This window comes from Pituophis catenifer, unplaced genomic scaffold (assembly GCF_029215685.1).
Source record: "Pituophis catenifer annectens isolate HBS135680 unplaced genomic scaffold, rPitCat1.0.hap2 SCAF_3, whole genome shotgun sequence".
Lineage (NCBI taxonomy): Eukaryota > Metazoa > Chordata > Lepidosauria > Squamata > Colubridae > Pituophis > Pituophis catenifer.
In genome coordinates, this window is record NW_027256883.1 from 151,074,545 (window position 1) to 151,099,755 (window position 25,211).

Sequence of the window (25,211 nt, forward strand, 5' to 3'; positions counted from 1 at the left end):
GAATGGCTACAAAAATTAATAAAGTTATCAGAGATGGCTAACTTGACTGCTTTGATCAAAGAAAAAAAAATACAAATACTTTTATTTCTACTTGGAAACTGCTTTTGAACTTTGTGCTTGAGGTCGAAAAAAAATGAAACTTTGATTTTGGGTTTTACTGATTAGATAGATTTGTTGTTATACAGTAGAAGTGGCTAGTTTAAACTATTATGTAAAAGTAAAATGTTGAGGTTTGATGTTAATGCCTTATTTTACTGCACCAAAGAAATTTGAAAGTCTTTTCTCCCCCCCCTTTTATTCCCTCACTTTTCCCTTCCCTATTTTTCCTATTATTTACCATATTTTTCGGACTATAAGACGCACCTGACTATATGACGCACCTAAATTTAGACGAGGAAATCAACAAAAAAAAGTTTTTGGCCTCGGTGCCCCATTTTCGGGGCTTTTTTTCAGGCCTTTTCCAGCCTTTTTTTGGCCTGTTTTCTAGGCTTTTTTTTTGGCCCATTTTCAGGGCTTTTTTCAGCCCATTTTCAAGGCTTTTTTCAGCCTGTTCTCTAGGCTTTTCTCGGCCTGTTTTTGAGGCTTTTTTCAGGCCTTTTTTACTGAAAAAATTGGCCAAAAAAATAATTGAAAACGGGCCAAAAAAGCCTCAAAAACGGGCTGAAAAAAGCCTTGAAAATGGGCCGAAAAAGGGCCCGAAAATGGGGCACCCGGAGGCAAAAAAACGGCTGGCAGGTGGTTGGGGCTTTGTCTCCTTTTGGGAGACAAAAAAGTGCATCCTATAGTCCAACAAATACGGTACTTTTGTATTTTCTTTGTATGCTACATTATAAATTAATAAAAACTGATAGAAAAAAATAATTATTTTTTCACATTCATAGAAAATATGAATTGCAGCTGTATCATAGGAAATTCTAGATTTATTTTTGAGAGGAGGGGGCAAAAGGTTAAAAGCCATGACATGAATCAGCCATTTCATGCTGACAATTTGTATGTGCATGTGGAGGAAGATCAGCACTCCAGACTGGAGCATGGTGGTATGTATTGGCTCTTACTGAGCTTTTTAAGTCTAATCATTGGTATTTATTTAGGAAAATAAATGTTTGGATTTTTTATAAGCAAGGAATTGGCAGTTGCCTTTCTGTGTGCTGCCAGATAGTATTGGTTCAGCAGACTATTATGGAAAGAAACAAATTCATAAATGTAACTTCAGAAATACAAGATGGATTGAAGTCAGGCTTTACTATTAAAAATAAATTTCATACAAGTGACCTTTTTTAGAACACACTAATTTACGCTGTTACCTTATCTACTGATTTATTTTAAAAATGACAATCACGGCAGTTGTGGCCTTTTTTGGAAGTGTTAGGCTTTTTGAACACTGAAGTGCACATTAGCAAGTAAGTTATGGATTAGAAAATTATTCCAGAGAAGCTGAAGGAAAGAATCCAAAACTTTCAATATGAAGAGCTTTGGTCAACCCAAAAAAATAAAAAAGATAAAAGCAAAGAAAAGCTGGAAAAATAGCATGCTTTAGATTTTCTTTAGACTACAGTATCAAACTACTAAAGAATGAAAACAGCCCATTTCAAGCTTTATGGTGTTTCTTAACCAGGTATTTGTGGAAAACAATGCTTTTTCATGATTTAACCTGGAGTGGGAAAATTTTAGGTCTCTGGTATTAGTTAAGGAACGAAAGAAAACTTTCATTGAAAATAGTTCTGTGCTATCTTTGCTCTTCTCAGTGGCTTCCCCCAGTTTTTTTTTTTTTATTGGCACTAGAAAGAGCTTCTTGATAATAAATATGTCTTAGCACTGATGCTTGAAAATCTGTTAAGGGGAACCATCGACTTGCTAAGCAGATCCTTCCAACAGCTAAGGCCCACCAACTATATTACAGGATTAAGGGGTTCACTTGCAGGGTCTGCTGAGTTGGGAGGCAACAGCAAACAAAGAAGCTTTTCAGTGGCCAAGTTGAGGTTTGGCTTTGCTGAAAACTGTCTGGGGTTGGCGCAGCACCCAGAACTCTTTGGTGAGGAACAAAATATATTGGGAATATGCAGTGAAGTAGAAAGACACTTAACAGAGCATGGCTTTTAATGTAAGCTGATAAAGTCAGCTTCAGGGAGCTATCTCATTTGTCTTCTTTTTTTCTCAGCTTCTCTTCATCCTTCTGGGACAGCTCTTCCCTTACTCAAACTGTTCTTGAGTTGGCTACCTAGAACGTTATTGATGCATAGGATGTCTGAGTACAGCCTAGTAAAAATCAGGAATTTCTACTGAAGTCTTTCATGTAACATAGACTATCAACCTATAAATGTGAGATGTAGGTTGTTTTTCTGTGGAAGGAACTTGCTTAGTTTTACAGTGTAAATTCCATTCTATTTTTTTCTCAGTGAGACATAATACACTAATTACTGCTATGTGTACCACATTTTTTCCTCTTTTTCTGACTGGAATCCACATTATAGAAAGTAATTGGAGGAAGATGAGTTGTGTTAGGAAGCAGGGAGTAACTAAGCTCTTCTGTTATATGAATAAAGCCAATTACATTTTTATTTCTATTTATAGACCCTATTGTTTTACAGGGTTTATTTTTTAATTTGAGGCAGAATGGTTTGCAGGATATTAATCATTCCATGTCTCTATTCCACTGATATAGCTGTACACTTTCCCATTATGCTTGGGTTCTCCATTAATTTTCAACAAAGTGACATTTGCTATTAAATGAGTGCAACCATTCTGTTTAAAGAAATTAATAATACTGTAATGTAAATTGGAGGGTTAAGGGCAAGCCAACCATGTCCAAAGCTCAGTGGTGAAGTGCCAAGTTCATATTTCCCTATTGTTTTCCTAATTTATTTGAACAATTTCTGATGAAAAAAAAAACTTTTATGAATGGTTAAGACTTGCCACCTTCAATGCATGCCGAAATGTTTAAAACACAAGGGGAGGGGGGGGGCGGAAAGAAAGATTTGGTTACACTAAAGACATTACGATTTCAGCAAGCCATACACTAGAGGCTTTTTCTAATCTTTTTGGTAACATTAAGAACACATGTGGATTTAAGTTTAGGGCGGTCCTTAAATCACTGAAGAACACTCCAATTTTGTATCTAGTTTCTATCTCACTATTGTAAGGGACTGCTTTTAATGAATTCCAGAAAGAGAATTAGAATTTCCTAGTAAGTAAAACATAAAATCTAGAACATCATAAAACATAAAATCTAGAACGCCCTGAGTCTTCGGAGAGGGGCAGCATACAAATTTAATTAATTAAATTTAATTAATTAAACATGTATGCATGTTTCCTGCGGTTTGTAAACCTGAAAGCAAACCAACAATGTACCAGTCAAAGTGCAGGTAGTCTTCCACTTACGAACACCGTTCAGCCCAAAATTTCTGTTGTTAAGCAAGACAGTTGTTAAGAGAGTTGTGCTCCATTTTATGACCTTTCTTGCCACAGTTGTTAAGCGAATCACTGCAGTTAGTAACAAGTTAAGTGAATCTTGATTGTCAGGGTTCCAAGTAATACACCCATAGTGTCAAAATGGCCTCAGTCAGATCAGCTTCAGGGTTGACACTGACTTCCTCATTGACTTTGCTTGTCAAAAGTTCACAAAAGGTGAACATGACCCTGGGACACTGCAACCATCATAAATATGAACCAGTTGCTGAGTATCCGAATTTTGAACACTTGATCATGGAAATGCTGCAATGGTTGTAAGTGTGAAAAACAGTCAGAAGTCACTTTTCCAGTGACGTCGTAACTTCGGTCACTAAACAAATGGTTGTAAACCAAGGACTATCTAATCCCCACTGCTGCCCAGATACTTGATGCCTTCCATATACAATGTCAGCATCACCAGTAACTCCCACGGCTAGACCTGAAGGATTATGTGGAAAGTATAACTCAAAACATCTCCACAGTTCCATATTATATATTTATTTAATTAATATACTTTGATTGCCTGAGTCATTGCAGAAATGCAGGTAAGTGCTTTAGATTGGATATGAAGAAAGCAGTGAAAAGGTACACTCCAGGTTTTGGGGGTTTATGTGAGGTGTTATGTTCTGCTACTCGACAATATTAATCCCGAGGACTATGTCTTTTAAGGTGTTTTTTTTTTTTTTTTTTTTTGTGGGACACTTAAATATGAGTAGCACCTCAAACTACCAAGAATCCTCATCATTTCATAAAGAGACTTATTGTCTGGCTTCACTCATTGTTTATAAGACAATAAAACCAAAGATAGGATTTGTTTAAAATGCCCAAATTGCCTGGCTTTGCACAGCAGGTTGAACCAATGTTAAACCAATTGTATAATGCCTTAACATGCTTATCAGACATCAGTTAACTTAGGTTAACATCAAATACAGGGTATTTTAAATAGGGTTAATTACAAGCCGTGTATTGTAGTCTTTTAACTTTACAAGTAAATTTGGGGAGGTCAACTTCTGTTTAGGATCTTCATCAACTTCTTTCAGTAGAGATAGTGATTGAGATGCGATTTGTACTATAATCATCTGGCTTCTGTTGCTTGTAGAATATGGAATAGAGGACTGCAGGATATGATCACTAAAAGACCTTGATCAAAGATACAATAGCAGTGCTGTAGGACTTAATATATTGTACCTATAGTTTAATAGTTGTACATGCCTAGTGCAAGCCAGTGGATTTAAGGCACATTTGAAGAAAAAAAAATCATTGCTATTTCCCAGTTCTATAAGTATATGCAATATGTGTATTACCTTTTGGTAAAATAAGAACATAATTGAATTTTTCTTCTGAAAAAAAAATAAACGTGTCTTGACTATTTAATATTTGCCATTCCTTTAAAACTAGAGTCATTTAATTGTTTGCCTGATAGGGCGTGTCAAATTTTTCAACTTTCAATTTCCAAACATTAGGTCTTATCAAAAGTTGTGACATACCTTGCAGATTATAAAGATATTTTGGTTACTTTAATATAATTTAGAGGTGCTTGGTCAGTAACTACATAAATAAATACATAACTTTTTAACATTTTGTTTGTTTCATTTACAATCCCCTTATCCTGAATCATATGGCCTATTGTTTAAACTATTTGCTTAAGATTAAGGTTGGCAAACATAATCTATGTTGAGCCTTCATTAAACTGCTAAATCCCAAGACCATTAAAGCCCTCAGCCAATCCAAGCATCTGTCCATAACAAGAGCAGTCAAATATAGTTTATCATGCTTTCATTCTCTGGTCTCTTATCTTCAAAGGTAAATTTCATTTACAGGTAGTCCTTGACCTAGAGCCATTCGTTTGACTGTTCAAAGTTATAATGGCACTGAAAAAAGTGACTTATGACCATTTTTCACCCGACTATTGTTGCATCCCAATGGTCACATGATCAAAATTGAGACGCTTGGCAACTGGCATGTATTTATGACGGTTGCAGTGCCCCAGGGTGATGTGATCACCTTTTGCCACCTTTTGACAAGCAAAGTCAATAAGGAAACCAGATTCACTTAACAACCATGTTGCTACCTTAACAACAGCAGTGACAACTGTGGAAAGAAAGATCGCAAAATAGGAAAAAACTCAACAACTGTCTTGCTTGGCAACAAATTTTGGGCTCAGTTGTGCTTGTAAGTTGAGGACTAGAGATTTACGACTCAAAGAACGGTCTTTGAGAATAGCTTGACTCTGGTGGGCCTGAAACAGGACCATATCCAAGATACTGAAATCCACTATCTTGCAATACTACAATACTGATATATGGGCTACTTACATGTGCACATGCACACATATCCACACATTCCTTTGGAACACTACCGATTTGTTTCTGAAACTTTTGTACTATATGTTTGCTGTGCAGGTTACTTCATAAGTTTTTCCATTCATGAATCTCTGAATGAGCAGACTTGGCACCTTTTTTTATATTTTAATCTAGCAACAGGAAAGATGCAGTCTGTTTATACATTCCTGTAGAAAAATAGATTTCTGGTTGGGGTAGTTTGACAAGCCTTTTCAAATGCCTGTATAAGAAAAGTAGGAAAAGAGAGAAGGAGACTTTGGACTGTTTTTTTTTTTTTTTTAAGCTTCAATTTTCTCAACCGTCAGAAACATTTTTTTGCAGCTTTTAAGCACATCTGTTTCTAAGAATGATTGGGAATAAGATTTTAATTGTTAAAGCCAACCTTTCGAAGAACCTGTGTCATTTAGTGGGGGACAAGAAAGGAACTGAACTTTCCAGAATGAAATTCTGAGGGATGAAGGATACACATGAGGATTGAGAAACACTCTATTTATTTTTATTTTATTTTATTATTCATATTTCTATGCCGCCCACTCTCTGAGTACTCTGGGCGGCTTACACCAAAGCCAGTATACTAAATAGCATATTGCCCCCAACAATCTGGGTCCTCATTTTACCCACCTCGGAAGGATGGAAGTCTGAGTCAACCTTGAGCCGGTGAGATTTGATCCGCTGGTCTGCTGAACTAGCAGTCAGCTGAAGTAGCTGCAGTACTGCACTCTAACCACTGCGCCACCTCGGCTCTACTGTTGTATTATATCTATTGTTTAGATTACATTTATCCTTGATATATTATTGTACAGCAACATTACAAAAAAGTTCGGTAATGCTGCTATCTATAGAGGAGTTGTCTCCTCTATAAACAGCAGGAATGGCCTTCCTTTAATAGACTGCGGTAGTACTCTATTGAGTACTACCAAATTTAGTTGCTGTTTGGGGGGCTGTGTGTGTATGTGTGTGTGCGTCGCCCTCCCTCATCCATCCCTTTGTGATTGTTGCATTTTCTTATAGCTTTGTTCCCAATCCCAATGATTAGATTTCATCTGGGTACTTCTCCTTTTTTGCTTTTCCCTTTTCATGTCTAATTTGACAAAGGGGGTTGTTGAGCAAAAGGATTTTCCATGAAAAGCCTACGATTTTCAGGCAATCATACCAGCCTGCTCTCATGGCAGTGCCATGGTGAAAGGGAATAACATTATTTGGCATGGAGCCCTTAAGGGGAGGGGAAAGTGCTGAGAACAGAGAGGCCTTTGTCTAACATGTACCGCAATAAAATGAAAAAAAAATGAGAAAAAGAGGTTGCTATTCCCCAAGGGCTTTTTTCACTTTTTTCTCCTCCAATTTATTCACACATTGCCTGACCGCAGGGCACCGCATTGTTACAGGAGGTCTGAACAGGAAAGTTGGACATTATCCTTTTTTTATTTGTAGAACATGTATATAGCATGACCCAAGAGGACAAGCGAATTGTAGCTCTGTTACTATCTGTTCCAGTGGGGATTTAGGAACAAGCTTCAAATTTCGACTGCAGTATATGAGAAGCATATGTACAGAATAATTTCTTGTCTGTGAGGCTGTTCAGCCTGTTTTGAAGATTCAGAGCTATCCACCTTTCCCTCCTCTGAACGCAAGATGTTCAGCAGAACGAGAAGTCCTCCATTAAAACCATTCAATCATGATTCTGTGTGAAATTACATTCTATAGTGATTCTATAGAAACCCTACCCTGGAAATGCAAGTAGAAGTATTTTCAGCCTCACATTAAAACTTGCTCTAAACATCTGATTGAACTTTAAAAAATTGTCATTATTCTGGAATCATTGGGAAAATTCCATTTAGACAAAGTTCTTGATCAATGAATTGTACAGGATAAAACATCATGGCTCAAAGTCAAACCCGAAAGTAGAGATGAGAGTTGGAGGTTTTGGGTTCTCTTACTCCAGAATGAAAGAAATCGACCGAGAGGGAATGGTCTTTAGCCATCTTTGTTCAAATGCAGCAAAAGGGATGCATAGTAGCAAATCTGGGCCTAATACGGTGAATGCCATTGTGTGTTTTTGCATCTGATTCTGTTTAACTGGAAGGTTTTTAATGTCACAGGTATATATGAATTTAATCTTGATTGCTAGTTGCTTTGTAGGTCAGTCAAGACTTACCAAGACATTGTGCTACCAAAACTTAAAACCAAATTTTGCAAAAGGATCTGTTCTTCATTTCCTATACAAAAGCTGACTGGATTGGCAATTGAATCTTATTTTTAAACTATTGGCAGTGGGGTAACATTCATCACTGAATCCATGGCAGCAGAAGGTTTAGAGCAGTAGAATAAGCAATGTTTCCACCAGAAGGAATGACAGTAGGTTTCACAATGATCAGAGGATCCCGCCTCTGTCACTTAGGGTGACTGCTTTCTTTTGCCTAATGAAGGGTTGGCCTTAACGAAAGCCCCTTGGACAGCTTTCTATACTTTCAGGGTAAGAATTCCCTACAATGAAAGCTAGCGAAAGCAAGCAAATTGTAATTGGCAGCAAAGAGATTAGGGTACATTCCTAATCTAAATGAGCAACATATGCAGAAAACTTTTTTTAAGAAAAAGGGAAAGGTGATTCTGCTAGAAGGGGAAGTGAAGAATCAAGAACAGAGAAATGGTCTTTTAGGACTAAGAGGTGAATATTAGAATATTTTGTTTTATGAACAGAAAGCAAGAATAGACAATGAACTTTTTAGGCTAGCAAGTTTTCATAATTAAGTGAAGAAGAAAAGAAATCTGCCTAAAATTGCAAAAAAGTGGAGTTATAAAAGGCAGATGAAGGACCAACATGAAGTTATTGTGACTATATAGTACTGTGGACAATGGGGCTAATGTAAAATCCCCCACACACACACATACATGGCTCATAAAGATTTATACAGGTAGTCTTCGACTTAACATCATTTAGTAACTGTTCAGAGTTACAACAGAACTGAGAAAAGTGACTTATGATTGGTTTTCACATGACAGTTGCCTCATCCCCATTGAAATTCGGGCATTTGGCAACTGACATGTATTTATGATGGTTGTAGCATCCTGGGGTCCTATGATTACCATTTGTAACCTTCCCAGCTAGCTTCTGACAATTAAAAGTCAAGGGGGGAAAGCCAGATTCACTTAAATCTGCAGTAATTTGCTGTGGCAAAAAAGGTTGTAAAATTGGGCACAACTCGATAACTCTTGCTTAGCAACAGAAATGTGTTCAATTCTGGTCATACTTGGAGTATTACCCTGTTTCCCCAAAAATAAGACGTCCCCTGATAATAAGCCCAGTCAGGCTTTTGAGTGTATGCCCTAAAATAAGCCTCCTCCCGAAAATAAGCCCTCCCTGAAAATATTTAAACGCAGAGCTAGAAATCAGGTAAGATGGCAAGAGGAACCCCATCTTGTTCCACGCGCCCCAAAATAATAAGACCTCCCCAAAAATAAGTCCAAGCACTTATTTTGGGGTTTAAAAAAAAATAAGACAGGATCTTATTTTCGGGGAAACACGGTACCTGTTTTTAAGATTTGTGGAGACGTTCCAGGTACAATATTCATGTAGCTCGCAACCTATATTGCTGCCAAAGTTTTTTTAAAAAATGCCAATATGAATTATGGAAAAAAAATTCCTCCTCTATGTCTAGTCCCAGTGTTTAAAGTTAGATATATTTTTCTTGTTTTGAATCAACACTAAATCAGAATTGCACAGTTTGGTTGTAATAGGCAGTCTGGCTCCCCCCTTTGATTGTGTATGTGTGTGTGGGGAGGGGGGGACCCTAAAGCAAAACAGGGAAGAGTGTGTGCCCAGTGCACTTTTCCACAGCTTCATAAACCATTGTGTATAAATCTGTAGGCAGTAATTCAGATGTGATTATTATGTAAGCTTCAATCAGTTAGAATTTCAGAATTACAACTTTCTCGTCTCAGCTGGGTCAATCAAGGTCAGCCGCATGTAATTTGCTTCTGGAGCTTTAGCAGTTTGAAATACTACTTGCTATGATATGTCTTCTTTGGAATTTGATGGGAAAGCATGGTTTTCTAAAATACTATATTTTGATTCCATTTTTTTTTTTTTTTGCTCCTTCTAGATTGATTCCCTTTAGCATACTTAATGGTTTCATTAACTATATAGTTTCTTATATTAATCCTTAAGGTTGAGTGGGTGACAAACCTCATAAATGTGAGAGATATGGAAATCTGTGCCATCAGGAATATGAGACGTTCCTAACTGGAACACAGTTGCAGTGTTTTAGACTTCCCTCATTAATATGAGAACATTCTATAAGGTGAGATTTCAAAAGTAAGAAGGTCTCGGGAGAATGTTAGAAGAATCAGATTAGAACACTGAGCCAGTTTATGAGTAGTTCTTGATTTACGACCGGTCATTTAGTGACTATTTAAAGTTATGACAGACTTTCCAAAAGCTACTTATGACCCAGATTTGAAGCATTGATGGCCCCGTCCCCACAATCATATCATCACATTTTGGGTGCTTGGCAATCAGCCTGTATTTGCACCATCCCACAGTCATGTAACCTCAATTTATGACATTTTTTTTTTTGCCAGAAATTGCTGTTTGCTTCTCATTTCCAGCTCAAAACATTGCGGACAATAGATTCACTTAGATTGATTCATTTAATGACTGTCGCATTCTCTTAATGACCATAGCATTCTCTTTATGACCTCCATGTTCACTTAACAACTACCACAAAATGGTTGAAAAATTGGATGTGGGTTGTTACATGGTGATCCACTTAATAACCAGTATGACTTACGACGAATTCCAAATTCAATTATGGACGTAAATCAAGGACCACCTGTTCAATGTTTCTGAAGTATTTTATAAACTTTTGTGTTTGGTAGCCTAGAGCAAGCTTTGATGCAGAGTCCATGTTAGTGAGGACTGTTAGAAGGCCAGTATAGTTTTGAATAGCTCTTCCTGCACTGCAACTTTTTTGCTGTGATCCTGTTTTGCCTTTTAACATAAAGGCTGGAGACAAAAAGATGATACCTTAAATGCAGAATTATTTGAAACTCTGAGTGTATTAGTGTCACGTTTATTTTTTCAGTTTCTACTGCACCAAAGCAATCAATCTGGAAGATCTTTTCTTACTCAACAACTCAACCATACCACCGAAGTAGAATGATACTGCTGCATCTATATTATATAGTGATTTTCTTCTTTGTTTATGCTGGACTGTAACTGTAATAAAGATTGATTTGATGGTCCTGTAGTAGAACACTATACCTAATATTGAAATTGTAACAAGAATGGAATTTGAGAGAGATTCAGTCAAATCTATCAATTGAATTTGACAGTTTTGCTCCAGGTTTGTGGATTTGTAGAGCCAAGAAAGGTTCTTTGAAAGTGACTAGTACTGAACTGAGAAAAGTTTATTTAATTTTTCTTGCTCTTTAAAACACCAGGAAGTGAAAATGAAAGGAAGGGAAGGTGTACAATTGGATGAATACCTATGTTGCTGTCATTTTTCTTTGGGATTTTCCCATCACAGACCAGAGAGAAAGAGAAAGAAATGTTAAATTTTAGCCTTGACTTAAAAAGCTTATTTATTTAACAAATTCTAAAATGGGATCCAGTTGTTTCCTTAAAATCAGTACTTTTTAAAACAAACAAGATAGAATGTCAGGGAGCCAGCTCCAAAAACAGGATTACCATATTTTTGTAATTCTCATCTTACAACAGTTCATTTAGTAACTGTTTGAATTTACAACACGGCTGAAAAAAGTGGTGAAAAATCACCATTTTTCACACTTACGACTGTTGGAGCATCCCCATGGTCATATGAACACTTGGCAACTGGTTCATATTTATGATAGTTCAGTGTCTCGGGATCATGTGACCTGACAAGCAAAGTCAATGGAGAAGCCAGATTCACTTAAGAACCTTGTTATTCACTTAACAACTGCAGTGATTCACTTAAAAACTCTGGCAAGAAAGGTCATAAAATGGGACAAAATTCACTTAACAACTCTCTTGCTTAGCAATGTTGTGGTCGTAAGTCAAGGACTACCTGTATAGTATGGTTCTTATCCAATAGCATTTCATAATGACTGGATTCACAAATTAGTAGCTTGGTTTTGACCTAGTATGACGTGTGAATCTAGATAGCAAGATTTGAAAATTAGAGTTCATTGACCCCACATGCACACATATACAAAACACTCCAAAATATTTTGGTTTTTTCCCCTCTTTTATCTTTTTCTTGAGTCAAACATAGGAACAATAGGAATTTTGGCTTCTTATCCCAACTTGAGAGATTTGATAGTGCAAATAAGAGGATTTGCGCAATTCTAGTTATTCCGGGCTCTCTCTTTCACTCTTTGTCTCTCTAGTCATTGTAAGCTAAAAACAGAAGGAGCAAAAAGTTTTCTATTTTTTGTATGAAATCTAATCTATTAATTTTTAAACCAAACAAAGGAAGGTATCACCATTTTAGATTAAATCATGAATAGGTTGCCCGATGACTTCCAGATGTTTTGCACAGTATTCAAGTTTATTGTGTAACTTGGTATGTAATCTCCTAAAGCTATGAGTGTGATTTAGCCTTCCAAATGTTCCCATCAAACCTAATTTTTAATGAAACAAAATGAAAAGTTATTAAATGCATGAGGAATAATCATACTAATTGTATTGCATTAATGCTATTAAATCCGAGTGCACATTTGTATCAAATTTATTAGGCTTTGCCTGTTTTCTCATTCTGGACTTCAGTTTGATGGTGACACTGTTGGCCACCTAAAAACAGAAAAAGAAAATTCCATCTTCTTATCATATTTCCTTAATATTCTAATGGTCTTGTGGCTTAGATCCAATAAGAATTCTAGTCTCAAAATCCGGAGTGTACAAGTTTATCTACCCATGAATGAAATCCTTGACTAAACAAAACTAGAGTTTGTAAAACTATATTCATGGCCTTCTAGAAGATAGTAAGAATGACATTTGACATTGTGTGGTTGGGTAAATGTATAAGATTCACATTCACATACCAAGTATGTGAGTACTTTTCTTTTCACTTGACGTTGTTGAAGGTCTTAACATGTAATGTTATTCCTTTTGTTCTTTTAATAACTAACCTGCCCAGAGTCCATGAAGAGTGAGAGAGGTTGATAGGTTGCATGAATAATAAATAAATATACTGGAGAATAAGCTTTTGTAACAGTTACTGGAAATCAACTCAGGTGCTTTCCCAAACTGGACTTCTTTCTCTCTTGTAACATCAACAGGGAACTGAAGAGGGTGGTATGAAAACAAAGCAAAGGGAAGAATTTGAAAGGTGGGGAAAGCAACTGTGTTTAATTTAGTGCAAAGGTGAAATTTCAGCTGGGAAGATCAGAGCTGCTTGGCTGGGTCACCACAGAGAGTCCATCGATGGGTGGCCAGTGAAAGTTTATCCTCTCACAGTCCCCATTCCCTCCCAACCTGCCCAAGTGTTAAGTTTTCAAACGTTCGATATTTCAAAGCATTGAATCTAACAGATGAGTCCTTTGATTTTTCTCCCCAGTGCGTGCTGTTCTAAAATGTCGTGCTTTTTAAAAAGAAATCACCTCCTATGGTTCTGGGGTTGTTAGCATTTGCAGAGGTAGAGTAAAAAAATTAATTGGTTGTGGAGCAAAACGTTGATAAAATAATCCATTTGGTGCCTCAAACCCACCAGGATTCATCCAAACTCTACTACTCGGTATTAAAATGTAATATAGAAAACAGCTTAAACTTTTTTTTTTTCATTAAAGCCCCTTTGCAAATAAGACAGCACCAGCGGAGAGGAGTCAAAAAGTCATTGTGACTTCCCTCCATGCAGTAGGGACATTGATTTTCTTTGTCTTTCATCTTTAACCATTGGAAAACCTCTTCTAGGTCTTAACTGGACCCATGAATATTCACACTTGTGAATATTGCAAGCAGAGAGGGTTTCATTGTATTCTGGAAAGAAAGAGATTTGTGTCACGTTACTTAATATTTTAGGGCTGAATCTCCAATTAAAGAATGGAAGAATGAAGAATAGATTTTTTAAGCCAATATATTGTCATGAATTCAAGAGTCTCCCAGTGGGATTCTTTCATGGCAGAGGATGAAATAGAAGCTCAGTTTCTCTACTCAGAGCCCAGCACCTCACAATGTTAAGATGAAGGGGAAGAACAAGGAAGTGATCTATGCAGTGACCAACATTAGCATTAGTGGCTGATTCAGATGTTGATGCCAAGTTATGTTTGCTGCTCTTTCTTGCTCTTGCTCTTTCACAAAGACTTCATCAAGGAGTTGGATCATCTCCAGTTTGGCTTTTTGTATACAACAAAATTAACATCATAACTCAGTAATTCAGCTCTTGTTAGTGGATATCTTCAGCATTATGAAGGTTGAACAAACCCATCTCTGCATTGCCCCAGCCCATGGATGGGACTACCTAGCATTTTAGGGAACAGAGGAATTGGTGCTGTCATGCTCAGCACTATCCTGCTGGAAAATGGCCCCTACCTCAGTTTCTTTGTTCCATACACAGAGTAGTACTGTATTTTTCCCCATCTGCTAGCACAAATCAACTTGCCATGCTTCATTCCATTCTACGTGAATGCCTCCATTCCTGTTGGTTAGGGTGTGCTTTAGTTGATGCTTCCCTTGTCCCCCATCCTGAAATTAGTTGTTAGTGTTGTTTAGTTTGTTGTTGTTTATTTTGTGGAAAGGGAAATGATGAACTTTTCTTTATTTTGTTGTATTTTGTTTTGACTTGGTGAATTAACAAAAGTTCTATCATATTTCTCCTTCCAGCCTAAGTGTTAAGATGAACTGTACAACAGTTGTTTTCTCCCAAGTCAGAGAATGGAAAGGAATTGTTGATTGATACCCTGGAATAAGTAAGAAGGGGAAACGGGAGCCCACCAGTCGCAAGCCATATTAACCATAGTCCAGAGAAAATATTTAGTTATTACTGTGGGTGGGATTTCTGAAGCTGGCTTCATTTTAGCAAATTCACACCCAGATGACAATCAAGACTGCAGTGCAGGGAACCTTTAAAGTCCAGCTGAAAGCCCCATGAATGGAGTCTATTTAGAACAGAGTGGAATAGAGAAGTAGCAAAGCAGTTAATATTCCTGGTTTAACTGAAAGCAGAGATTGGTTGGGGGCCTTTCCTGTAAACATTCACACTCCAATGTCTTTGTGTTCTTTTTTCTCTGTGATTTTCATCTGTGGTGACCCCACAATTGCCTCTCCCTAGGGCCCAAGGAGAGCTTCATCTGTACATTTATTTTCAGGGTGGCCTAAATCCATGCTGGAACCTCAGTGCTAACCATTCCCATAAGATGGGGTGGGTGCCAGACATTGTGGGTGGTGACTGACACCCAACTCTTCAAACAATCTGGGCTCCAAAAGATAATCTTTAGAAGCAAGATTACCTTTCCCAGCACATTGGCACCACCATGTTCTTTCAGAGGGCAATGTGTGGCTAGGCCTAGATGTAACCTTTCTAAACATGGCTTCTGCCCAGGCCTCAGAGTCTGGGCATGTCATGGGTTCTGTGAGCAATATCCGTTCAGCTTCTGTGGGTGTGTTTATGTTTCTCATATGAAAATAGGCAATCTGAGGTTACTGCTGTGTTGGAAAAATGTCAAGACTCAATTGGCAATATCCCACCAAACCACACATTTGCAGGAGACAAAAACAAAACCCTTGAATTTCTAAAACCATGCCTGTATACTTGTGTGTATCTCTCTCTCTCTCTGTGTGTGTGTGTGTATATGTATGTGTGTTTTTATCTCTGTGTGTACACACATGTGTAATGAGAATAATTGAAAAGACTAAAAGATATGAAGAAACTAAAACATATGAAGAACAGTTGTAGGATTTGGGTTTGGCTGTTCTAGAGAAAAGAAGGACTATGGGTGGCATGATAGCAGTATTCCAGTATTTGAGGGGCCACCACAAAGAGGAGGGAGTCAACTTACTAGAAGGGAAGACAAGAAACAATGGATGGAAACTAATCAAGGAGAGAAGCAAGCTGGATTTAAGGAGAAACTTCCAAAACAGTGAGGATAATTAAACAGCTTGCCTTCAGAAGTTGTAGGTGCTTCATCACTGGAGGATTTTAAGAAAAGATTGGACATCAACCTGTCTGAAATGGATAGGGTCTCCTGCTTGAACGGGGTTGGGTTAGAAGATCTCCAAGGTCCCTTCCATTTCTATTCTGATTGACTGAGTGAAAAAGAAAAATGAAACCCCCAAATTGTTCCCTTAATGAAGAGAAAATATAATATAATTCTCCTTGAGAATTCGCTTGCCTTTTTGTTAAAGCCTTATTTAGCTCTCAGATAGGTTTATTGTTTGATGGAACATATGTTTTACAGATCTGTCATGTGAAAACTGTTAAAAAGAGGAACTAGAGCAATAACAATAAGCCACGTAACCATGGTGCATTTAATCCCTGAAGTTTGACTATTAAACTATTGCTTATGCATATGAAGCCAGATCACATCATGCTGTGTTAGCTTTTCAGCAGTAAATTTATATTGGGATGCAAAGGGTTTTTCTTAAAAAAAAAAAGATTATTAGTATCACATACTTTTGGCTCAGAAGACGAACTCTGTCTCCACATTGGCTGTCTCCCAACATAATTTAGGTTGTGGAAAGAGGATGTCTGCATACACTAAGTTTTAGATTGCAAAATGAAGGCTCAATTGACAAGAATTTTGCTGCTCAGTAATTATGAATGTGTTGTAAAATAGATAGCTCCATAAACAAAGCTGCTTGATAAAATTCCAGGCCAAAAATTTCCTGATTGTAATTTCCATTATCATTTTTAACATATGTTTATTAAAATACAGTAAATTGAAGGGATACGGCCATCTTGTGTCCCGATAAATGATGGCTAACACACTGAAACCCTAATTCTGTGGGAATTAGGATTTAGATCCTAGTGCTTTCTTCCAAACATGGGTACTTTCTTCCTGCTTATATAAGTTTACCAACTCTATAGTCAGAAGGCTTAGAAGCTTTATGGGTAAGAGGACTGTGCCAATCACAAGCAGTGTGCAGCCATTAGAGCAAATCAGGAAAGGTCCATGTACAGTGTTGGCATCTAGAAGCACAGTTGAGAGGCCCTTCCATCAGGTTCATGAAAGAAGCTGATAATAAACAATGTAATATGAGCAAACTCTCCCATCAAAAGCCAAAAGTAGGGCTTTGAAAAAGACCAGTTGTCCTGAGAAATCCACATGCTCACAAGCCAGGGTGACTAAGTGAGATCTTGGTAAATAAAAGGCCTTGAGTCTTGAACTTTTGATTCCCAACTAGCCACAATGGTAGTATTCTATCTCTGACCCTATTTAGTTCTCTTGTCAATCTCAGTCTGGCTCACTGGGCAAGGTTCAGATGTCAGAATATGTCCCAGTCCATATACCACAATGTAAGTGAAGTAAATAAGCTGATAAAATGCTGATCTTGCTGATTGCTAGATCCACAGAGAAGCGGCACCTTTCTTAATGCCAATTATGTTGGTGCTGGATCTCTCCTTTTATATCAATCCCCACTGTCGGCCCTGGCACAATAATAGCACCAGCTGCAGCCATCAAATCTGTACCATTAGCAAGTTCCAGGGTGATGGGGAGGTTTTTAATTTGCCAATTCTAAGGGAGAGGAGCACTGAGACAACAAATTGGCAAGAGCATTGGAGAATATGCATATACACTTCAAAGAGGGGAAAAAAAGTTACTTCTCCTGTAATTCTGGAAGTATCTCTTTGAGCAGGGGTAAGCAATTATATCCCCTTTACATCTGTGGACTTCAACTCCCAAAATTCCGGAGACAGCATGGAATTCTGGGAGTTGAAGTCTACAGGTCATAAAGGGGCCAAAGTTGCCCATGCCTGCAATTGAAATTTAGTATTTCTGAAGCAAAAGAGACAAAATTCTATCCTTTCCCCTGAGTTAGGAAAAACTGATGTTGATTGGCTGTCAAATAAGCCAAAGACCTGTGGGCCCCTATGTTTTGTTAAAGGGGCATTTCCTAAGCACAGTGGTTTCTTTCATCAAGCAATATGTTGCTTATTTCATAGTAATTCATATAGATGGACTAATAGAAACCATATTTCTGATTGGCAACTTTCCAAGTATGTTTTAGAGATGATTACATTTGTTATTGGTAATGTAAACTTTATTCAAAGTCTTCAGTTTAATCTTATGAACTCACCAGGAAGTTCATTCTGATTATTTGTGGTTGGGCAGCACATAATTTCTGTAGCTTTTGCTGAGCAGAAAAAAAAAGAACTATGTCCATCCCACCTTTGTTTTCTATTACTACAAGGTAGATGAGTCTTGAAATAAAATTGCTTTAAAGATGATAATTTTGCTAGGCTGGATGATTGTGCTGTTATGAATCGGGCTTAAGATGAAGTTGCAGGCTTTCACTGAATTCTTAGTAATGAAGATTTCTTGATTATTTAGCCGAGTTTTCTGTTTCTTACAACCTTTTCTTCTTTTGCTTTTCTCCTATTAGCTGGATTGCCATTTTTGATCATTGAAACGAGCACAATCGCACCCTATCCACGGGGATTTTACTGTAATGATGAAAGCATCCGTTATCCTATGAAAAGTGGAGAGACCATCAACGATGCTGTTCTGTGTGCTGCAGGCATTCTTATTGCCATACTTGCTGTAAGTAAGACAAATAACAGAAATTGGCATCTTGTAACCATATTTGCAATAAAATGTTTTCTGTCTTTAAGCAGAACAATTGGCAAAGCCATAATGTTGGCTTTTTGGTTTGACATGCTTCATGATTTCATGAACGATTGGTTTTTAAACACCAGGGCTTAAATTAAACTCAACAACTGGATCGTAAACAAAATACTGTACCTGTCTTTTGGTACTATTCATAAATACCTAGTCATTAAGCTACCTTTTGAAAAACAAAGTTGTGGAGTAAGTGACTTCGATATATTTTAATATCTGGCTACTATACAGATCAAAATAATGTAAATGAAGTTAGGATATCATTGTCCTATCTCTGAGGATGGAACTAGATGATTAAAACGTAGCACTTGGAGAACTTTATGAATCAAAGCATATACAAATAATCTCAAAGTAAGGACATGATGGCCTTTCAGAAGAAACAGGCAAACAAGATAAATCCCACAAAATTTAGTTCATACCATTTTTACATTTCAGTAACGTGCAGCTAGGAGTTTCGAAGATTCTGGTGCTCAGTATCCCTAGACTGATAGGGTTTTGTTTTCTTACTTGGTATCTTATCTATATTTCATGACGAATCATGAAGAATATTCTTTCTTGGAATTAGCCATTGTATGTCAATAGATCTCACATCGTACAAGTAGTCCTCGACTTACAACCACAATTGAGTGCTGAATTTATGTTGCTAAGTGAGAAATTTGTTAAGTGAGTTTTGCCTCATTTTATGACTTTTTTGCCACATTTGTTAAGTGAATCACTGCAGCTGCTAAATTAATAACATGATTGTTAAAGTGAATCTGTCTTCCCCATTGACGTGAAGTTCATAAAAGATGACCACATGATCCCAGGACAATGCAACTGTCATAAATGTGAACCAGTTGTCAAACATTCGAATAGTTATGTAATGGTCATAAGTGTGAAAAATGGTCATAAGTCATTTTTTTCAGTGCCATTGTAATTTTGAATGGCCAGTAAACGAGCTGTTGTAAGTCAGTTACAACAGTTGGCTCTATTGGCTTCAGAGATAAAAAATAAAGAAGTATAATTTGAAATTAAATGTGAAATTGAAAAAAATGAAGAGAATTAGGGTCTATATTATATAGCGTCTATGGGTCTATCCTATCACAGTTCTGAAATAATAATTAGCTTGATATTCCTTTGCTTGGAGATATTTCTGCAAACATTAAGATTTTTGATCTTGGAAGGAGTGAACTCAGTATACCATAGGCAGTAAAGGGACACTATTTTATGCACAGACACATAAATGGAACTGGTTTTATAATTGAATTTTACTAACCACCAAGAGCCTCAACCTATATGGGATGCCAAAGTAATTACTACATGCAACAAGAATAATTCTTTGGCTATGTTTTTTAAACCATAGTTTGTTATTACATGTCATCCCACAAGCTACGATTTACATTTGCTCTACAAAGTAGATGAAACTTTGGTTTGTTAAAATAAGTAGCAATTAATTCCTTGAAATGCTTAAGAGAAAGAAGAAGGAGGAGAGAGTCCATGAAGTCAAGGGTAATTTTTACAGTAACAAATAATATTTTGATATGCTTATGAAGTAAGTCATTCCGATAAATGCTGGAAAGTTGGGTTATGTTTCAGATTATACCAGGAGATTTAAGTGCAGGGCTACACATGATGGGCTGCACAAAACCACTGATTTGTAGACAAATGGAATTTCCATATTTCAGGACAATTATAGTAACTATTTACATAAATAATATTATGAGATTAATTTTTTGTTCACATGAATGGCCAACTTTGTTATTTCCTCTCCCAGGCAATTCATTCATTTTTGAATGCCAACAGGATGACTGGACTGGTCGGTCAGATGCCATATTTTTAGTCTTCTAACTGAGAGGCTGTCCTTTCCTCACTTTTTCCTTTTCAGTTGTTTTTTTTTTTCTCCAGATTTTTTTTTTTAAATATGATCTAATTGTCATCAGCCCCTAAGTTTTAACACATTTGGAAACCTTACTCACTACCCCACTTGTCTCAGCGGTTACAGCAGTGGGATAGGGATGAAAATCAAAATGGCCACTGAGAAGCAGTGCTTAAAGAATCTCAACCATAAACCACAAGCTGATTTTCAGGTAGAAAGTTTGGGCATGGAAATTATTTTATAAGAAGTTAGTTTAATAGACTAAACAAGCTCTGCTTCTGATTTCTTGCATGCTTTTCAGATAGTATTTGCTTAGCCACATAATTGGGATTGGAAACCCCATTAAGTGACCTGATGATCAGTTGAAAAACCACATGATTGCACTACTTATCGAGAGCGAAGAAAGCTTTATTCGTTACACCGAAATAGAGATACAATTCTGACTCTTCCTTAAAAAAAATAGAGATGGTAGAGGCAGAGATGATACAAATAAAATAGTTACTGCAAAATTTAAAAACAGCATTTCTTATTAAGTTCATTCTAGTTAATGCAGCTATGTTTACAGCTTAATACTCCCTGTACTAGTAGTACTTGTTAACAGTTCAACTAAATAAAGCATTGCAACATTGCTATTGTGTACATAACCTACTTATTTAAAAAGGTAATGATTGATGAATAACCCAGTGACAAAAAGAAGATAGATTACCATTTCTATTCTGTATTAATTTTATTTATATAAACATGATCTACATAGCTGATAGAGCCATAGTAGCTGTAATCCCAGGCAAATTGACAAATTATGGTATATTTCATTGTTTCCAAAATATTTTAGACTTGCAGACAGCTATCCAAAAGACAAATACATGTTTCCTTCAAAAGATATAATTTTGGTTCCAGGAGTATTTGAGTAGAATACAAATTCTTCAGAAATATACAGCATCCCTATTCTTTTCTTACTCATAATGATTGTTCTGTTTTCAAACAACATAGAAAGGTTGAGGAAGAATAAGCATTCAGTTTTATTGCTAGAACTTTTTATGGGTGGGTTTTGGTTTTTTTTATCAACAGAATATCTGTGAAAGGTCTAGGTCAGTGATGGCTAACCTTTTTGCCATCGCGTGCTAAAGGCGGGGTGAGTGGGGGGGGTCACACACACGTGTGCCCACATCCATAATTCTATGTGCCCCGCCCTCCCATGCTCCCCCTGCTTTTGGCACGTGATGGCACGGTGGGCCCGGTAGGCCCATTTTTCGCTCTCCCCAGGCTCCAGAGCCTTTCTAGGAGCCTGGGGAGGACAAACACGGCCTTCCCCATCCCCCCAGAGCCCTCCGGAGGCTGGAAACAGCGTGTTTCCACTTCTGGTCTTCCAAGACGGAGTGGCTGTGGTTTCCGACGTCCCGATATAGTCAGTTGATGCCATCGCTGACTATTGGGGGCGAATCGCTGGCCCCCACGGAGAGGGCTCGCAACTTGGGTGTCCTCCTGGATTCACGGCTGTTTTTAGAAGAGCACTTGACGGCCGTGACCGGGAGGATTTTTCATCAGGTTCGGCTGATTCGCCAGTTGCGTCCCTTTCTGGATCGGGACTCCCTACACACAGTCACTCATGCCCTCGTCACTTCCCGCCTGGACTACTGTAACGCTCTCTACATGGGGCTCCCCTTGAGGAGCACCCGGAGGCTCCAACTGGCGCAGAGTGCGGCCGCGCGGGTGGTTATGGGAGCAACATGGCGCTCCCGTGTGACACCTCTCCTGCGCGAGCTGCACTGGCTTCCGGTGGTCTTCCGGGTGCGCTTCAAGGTTTTGGTTACCACCTTTAGAGCGCTCCATGGCTTAGGACCTGGTTATTTACGGGACCGCCTACTACCACAAGCAGCCTCCCACCGGCCAGTACGCTGTCATAGAGAGGGGCTCTTCCGGGTGCTGTCAGCTAAACAATGTCGACTGGCGACCCAGGGCCTTCTCTGTGGGGGCACCCACTATCTGGAACGAGCTCCCCCCCAGAGATACATAGGATCCCGGATCTGCGCACTTTCCGCCGTGCTCTTAAGACTCTCCTATTCCAGCAAGCCAGCCTGGCCTAATTTTCTCCCCTGTTCTAAAATTCTTTTAAATCGAAATTTTAATCTGTTTTAAATTATTGGGATTTTTAATTGTCTCGGGCTAAATTATTTAATCTGGTTTTAACTATGTTCTTAACTTTTGTATCTATGTATTTTATTTTGTGCCTGTTCACTGCCCTGAGTCCTTCGGGAGTAGGGCAGTATATAAATCTAATAAAACAAACAAAACAAAACAAACTTCTGGTGGGCCCAGAAGGCCTGAAAATCAACTGGCCGGCGCACGCATACGTGCCAGAGCTGAGCTCGCGTGCCCACCAATATGGCTCCATGTGCCACCTGTGGCACCCGTGCCATAGGTTCGCCATCACGGGTCTAGGTCATGTTTTATGAAGCTTCCAGGATCCACAAAGTTCTTGTTAAGTAAACTTTGGAGGTTATGACCTTTGTCTCCTATGGTGCATGAGAGGATATGAATGCACAAGGCACTTGAGATACTAATTGCCTTAGGGACCATGCTTCCAGACCTCCCCTATATATTCCCAGAGATTATCCCAGTCTGTATTTCTTTCACCTTAGAAGATACAGCTTAACTTTTGAGGTTCTCATTGTATCCACTAGTCCTGGTCATGATTTGTAAAAGTTTCCCTTAAAGCAGTGGTGAAATCTGAACCGGTTTACTATCGGTTCACTGGTTGTGCATGTGCGCCATACACCAAATGCACACTGCACATGCGCAGCATGCACCAAACATAAGCTGTGCACACTTTTTAAAAGCATTTTTTTACTACCGGCTTGGGCGAATAGGTAGTAAAAAATGCTTTAAAAAAGTAAAAATAAAAGGCTCCGACGATCGTACGGCACAGCTGTGATCATCGGAGCCTTTTTTTTACTTTTTTAAAGCATTTTTTGCTACCTATTCGCCCGAACCGGTAGTAAAAACATGCCTAAATAGTTAGTAGTTAGGTAGTAAAAAAAAAAAGTTCCGACAATCGCGCGTCGCTCAGCTGATTGTCGGAACTTTTTTTAAAACAGATTTTACTACTGGTTCAGGCGAACCAGCCTGAACTGGTAGCATTTCACCCTGTCTTAAATGTCTCAGTTGTAACAAAAGACTTTCTCTTTATTTATTTCTTTTATTAGTCATATTTCTATGCCGCCCACTCTCCGAGGACTCTGGGCGGCTTACACCAAAGACAGTTTACTAAATAGCATATTGCCCCCAACAATCTGGGTCCTCATTTTACCCACCTCGGAAGGATGGAAAGCTGAGTCAACCTTGAGCCAGTGAGATTTGATCCGCTGATCTGCTGAACTAGCAGTCAGCTGAAGTAGCTGCAGTACTGCACTCTAACCACTGCGCCACCTCGGCTCATCTTTCCATATTTGAGTAACTAGGGTTATTCATTTCTTGACTTCTGTGTTTGACACTTTTGAAAAGACAGTTGATACACAGATGAAGTAAAGATCACATGCATACTTGTGATCACATGCATAGTCCTGTGATGGTGAACCTATGGCACGCATGCCAGAGGTGGCACGCAGCGCCCTCTCTGTGGGCACGCGAGCCGTCGCCCCAGCTCAGGTCCACCGTGCATGTGCAAGCGCCTCCCACTGGCCAGATGGGGCGCATGCAGGGGGCCAGGTGTGCATGTGCAGGGGGTGGGGTGCATGCATGGGGACTGTGCACGCATTGCATTTTGGGGGTTCAGGTGCATGCACACGCATTTGCATACATGCTTTGGGCACTCGGTCTGGAAAAGGTTAGCCATCCCTGCTCTAGTCTTTGCTTCTGAATAAACATACATAGACATAATTATGTTGCACGTTCTTGGACAGGATTTTAAATTGTCTTTTTAGATGGTAAATTACACTGAAGTTCTTAAGAGGATAGGAAAATAGCACCTCCAATTATTCATAGTTCGGTCATTTAGATATACCCACATTTAGCTACAAAGTCTGGCAGAATATAGTATATTTGGGGGGAGTGAAAGAGAAACAGTTATATTTATAAAAAGGTAGCATTAAAAATAAGATAAATATGTGTGCTAGTAGTCCATGCTTACCAATCATTCATTCAGTGACTGTTCAGAGTTATGACGGCGCTGAAAAACAAGATTTAAGCCTGGTCCTCAACATTCCAGCTGTCCCAGCACCCCCTCAAACATATAAGTGTGATCTGGGCATTTGACACCCAGCTCACACTTACAATGGTTGCAGTGTTCCACAGCCACATGATTGCCAATTGTGATTTTCGCTGCTGGCTTCCCACAAGGAAAGTAAATGACGAATCATAAATCATTTGCATCCTCCCCTTCCCGGTAGCAGCCAATCCTGGCCCTGCTGTGCTATCACTGTGCCTTAACTCCCTGCCATCTTGCCTGTGAGCTGCCTGCTTAATTGATCACGTTAATTCTTGTTTAATGATGGCTGCATCACTTAACAACAGAAATTCTGATCCCAGTTATCATTCTTAACTGAGGATTACCTGTATTCAACTGAAATCCTACAATTTTCTATCTGATTAGATCCTTAAAAATATAGGTAGTCCTTGATTTACCACCACAGTTGGGGTCAGAATTTCTGTTGCTAAGCAAGGAGATTGTTAAGTGAGTCATGGCCAATTTTACAACCTTTTTGCCATCCCTGCAGTTGTTAAGCAAGTCCAACTTCCTTCCTTGGTTTTGCTCATTGGAAACTGGCTGGGTAGGTTGCAAATGGTGATCACAGAATGCTGTAATCCTTGTACATAAA

At 38.4% G+C, this 25,211-nt stretch overlaps 1 protein-coding gene across 1 annotated transcript in view; it reads left to right on the top strand.

The window, feature by feature from the left end:
- Positions 1-25,211, top strand: part of PLPP3 (phospholipid phosphatase 3) — a 77,904-nt gene that overhangs the window by 18,813 nt on the left and 33,880 nt on the right. The window contains exon 2 of the mRNA XM_070941301.1: positions 18,307-18,464. Coding sequence (XP_070797402.1) covers positions 18,307-18,464 — 158 coding nt within the window. The remainder of the gene's footprint in view (positions 1-18,306; positions 18,465-25,211) is intronic.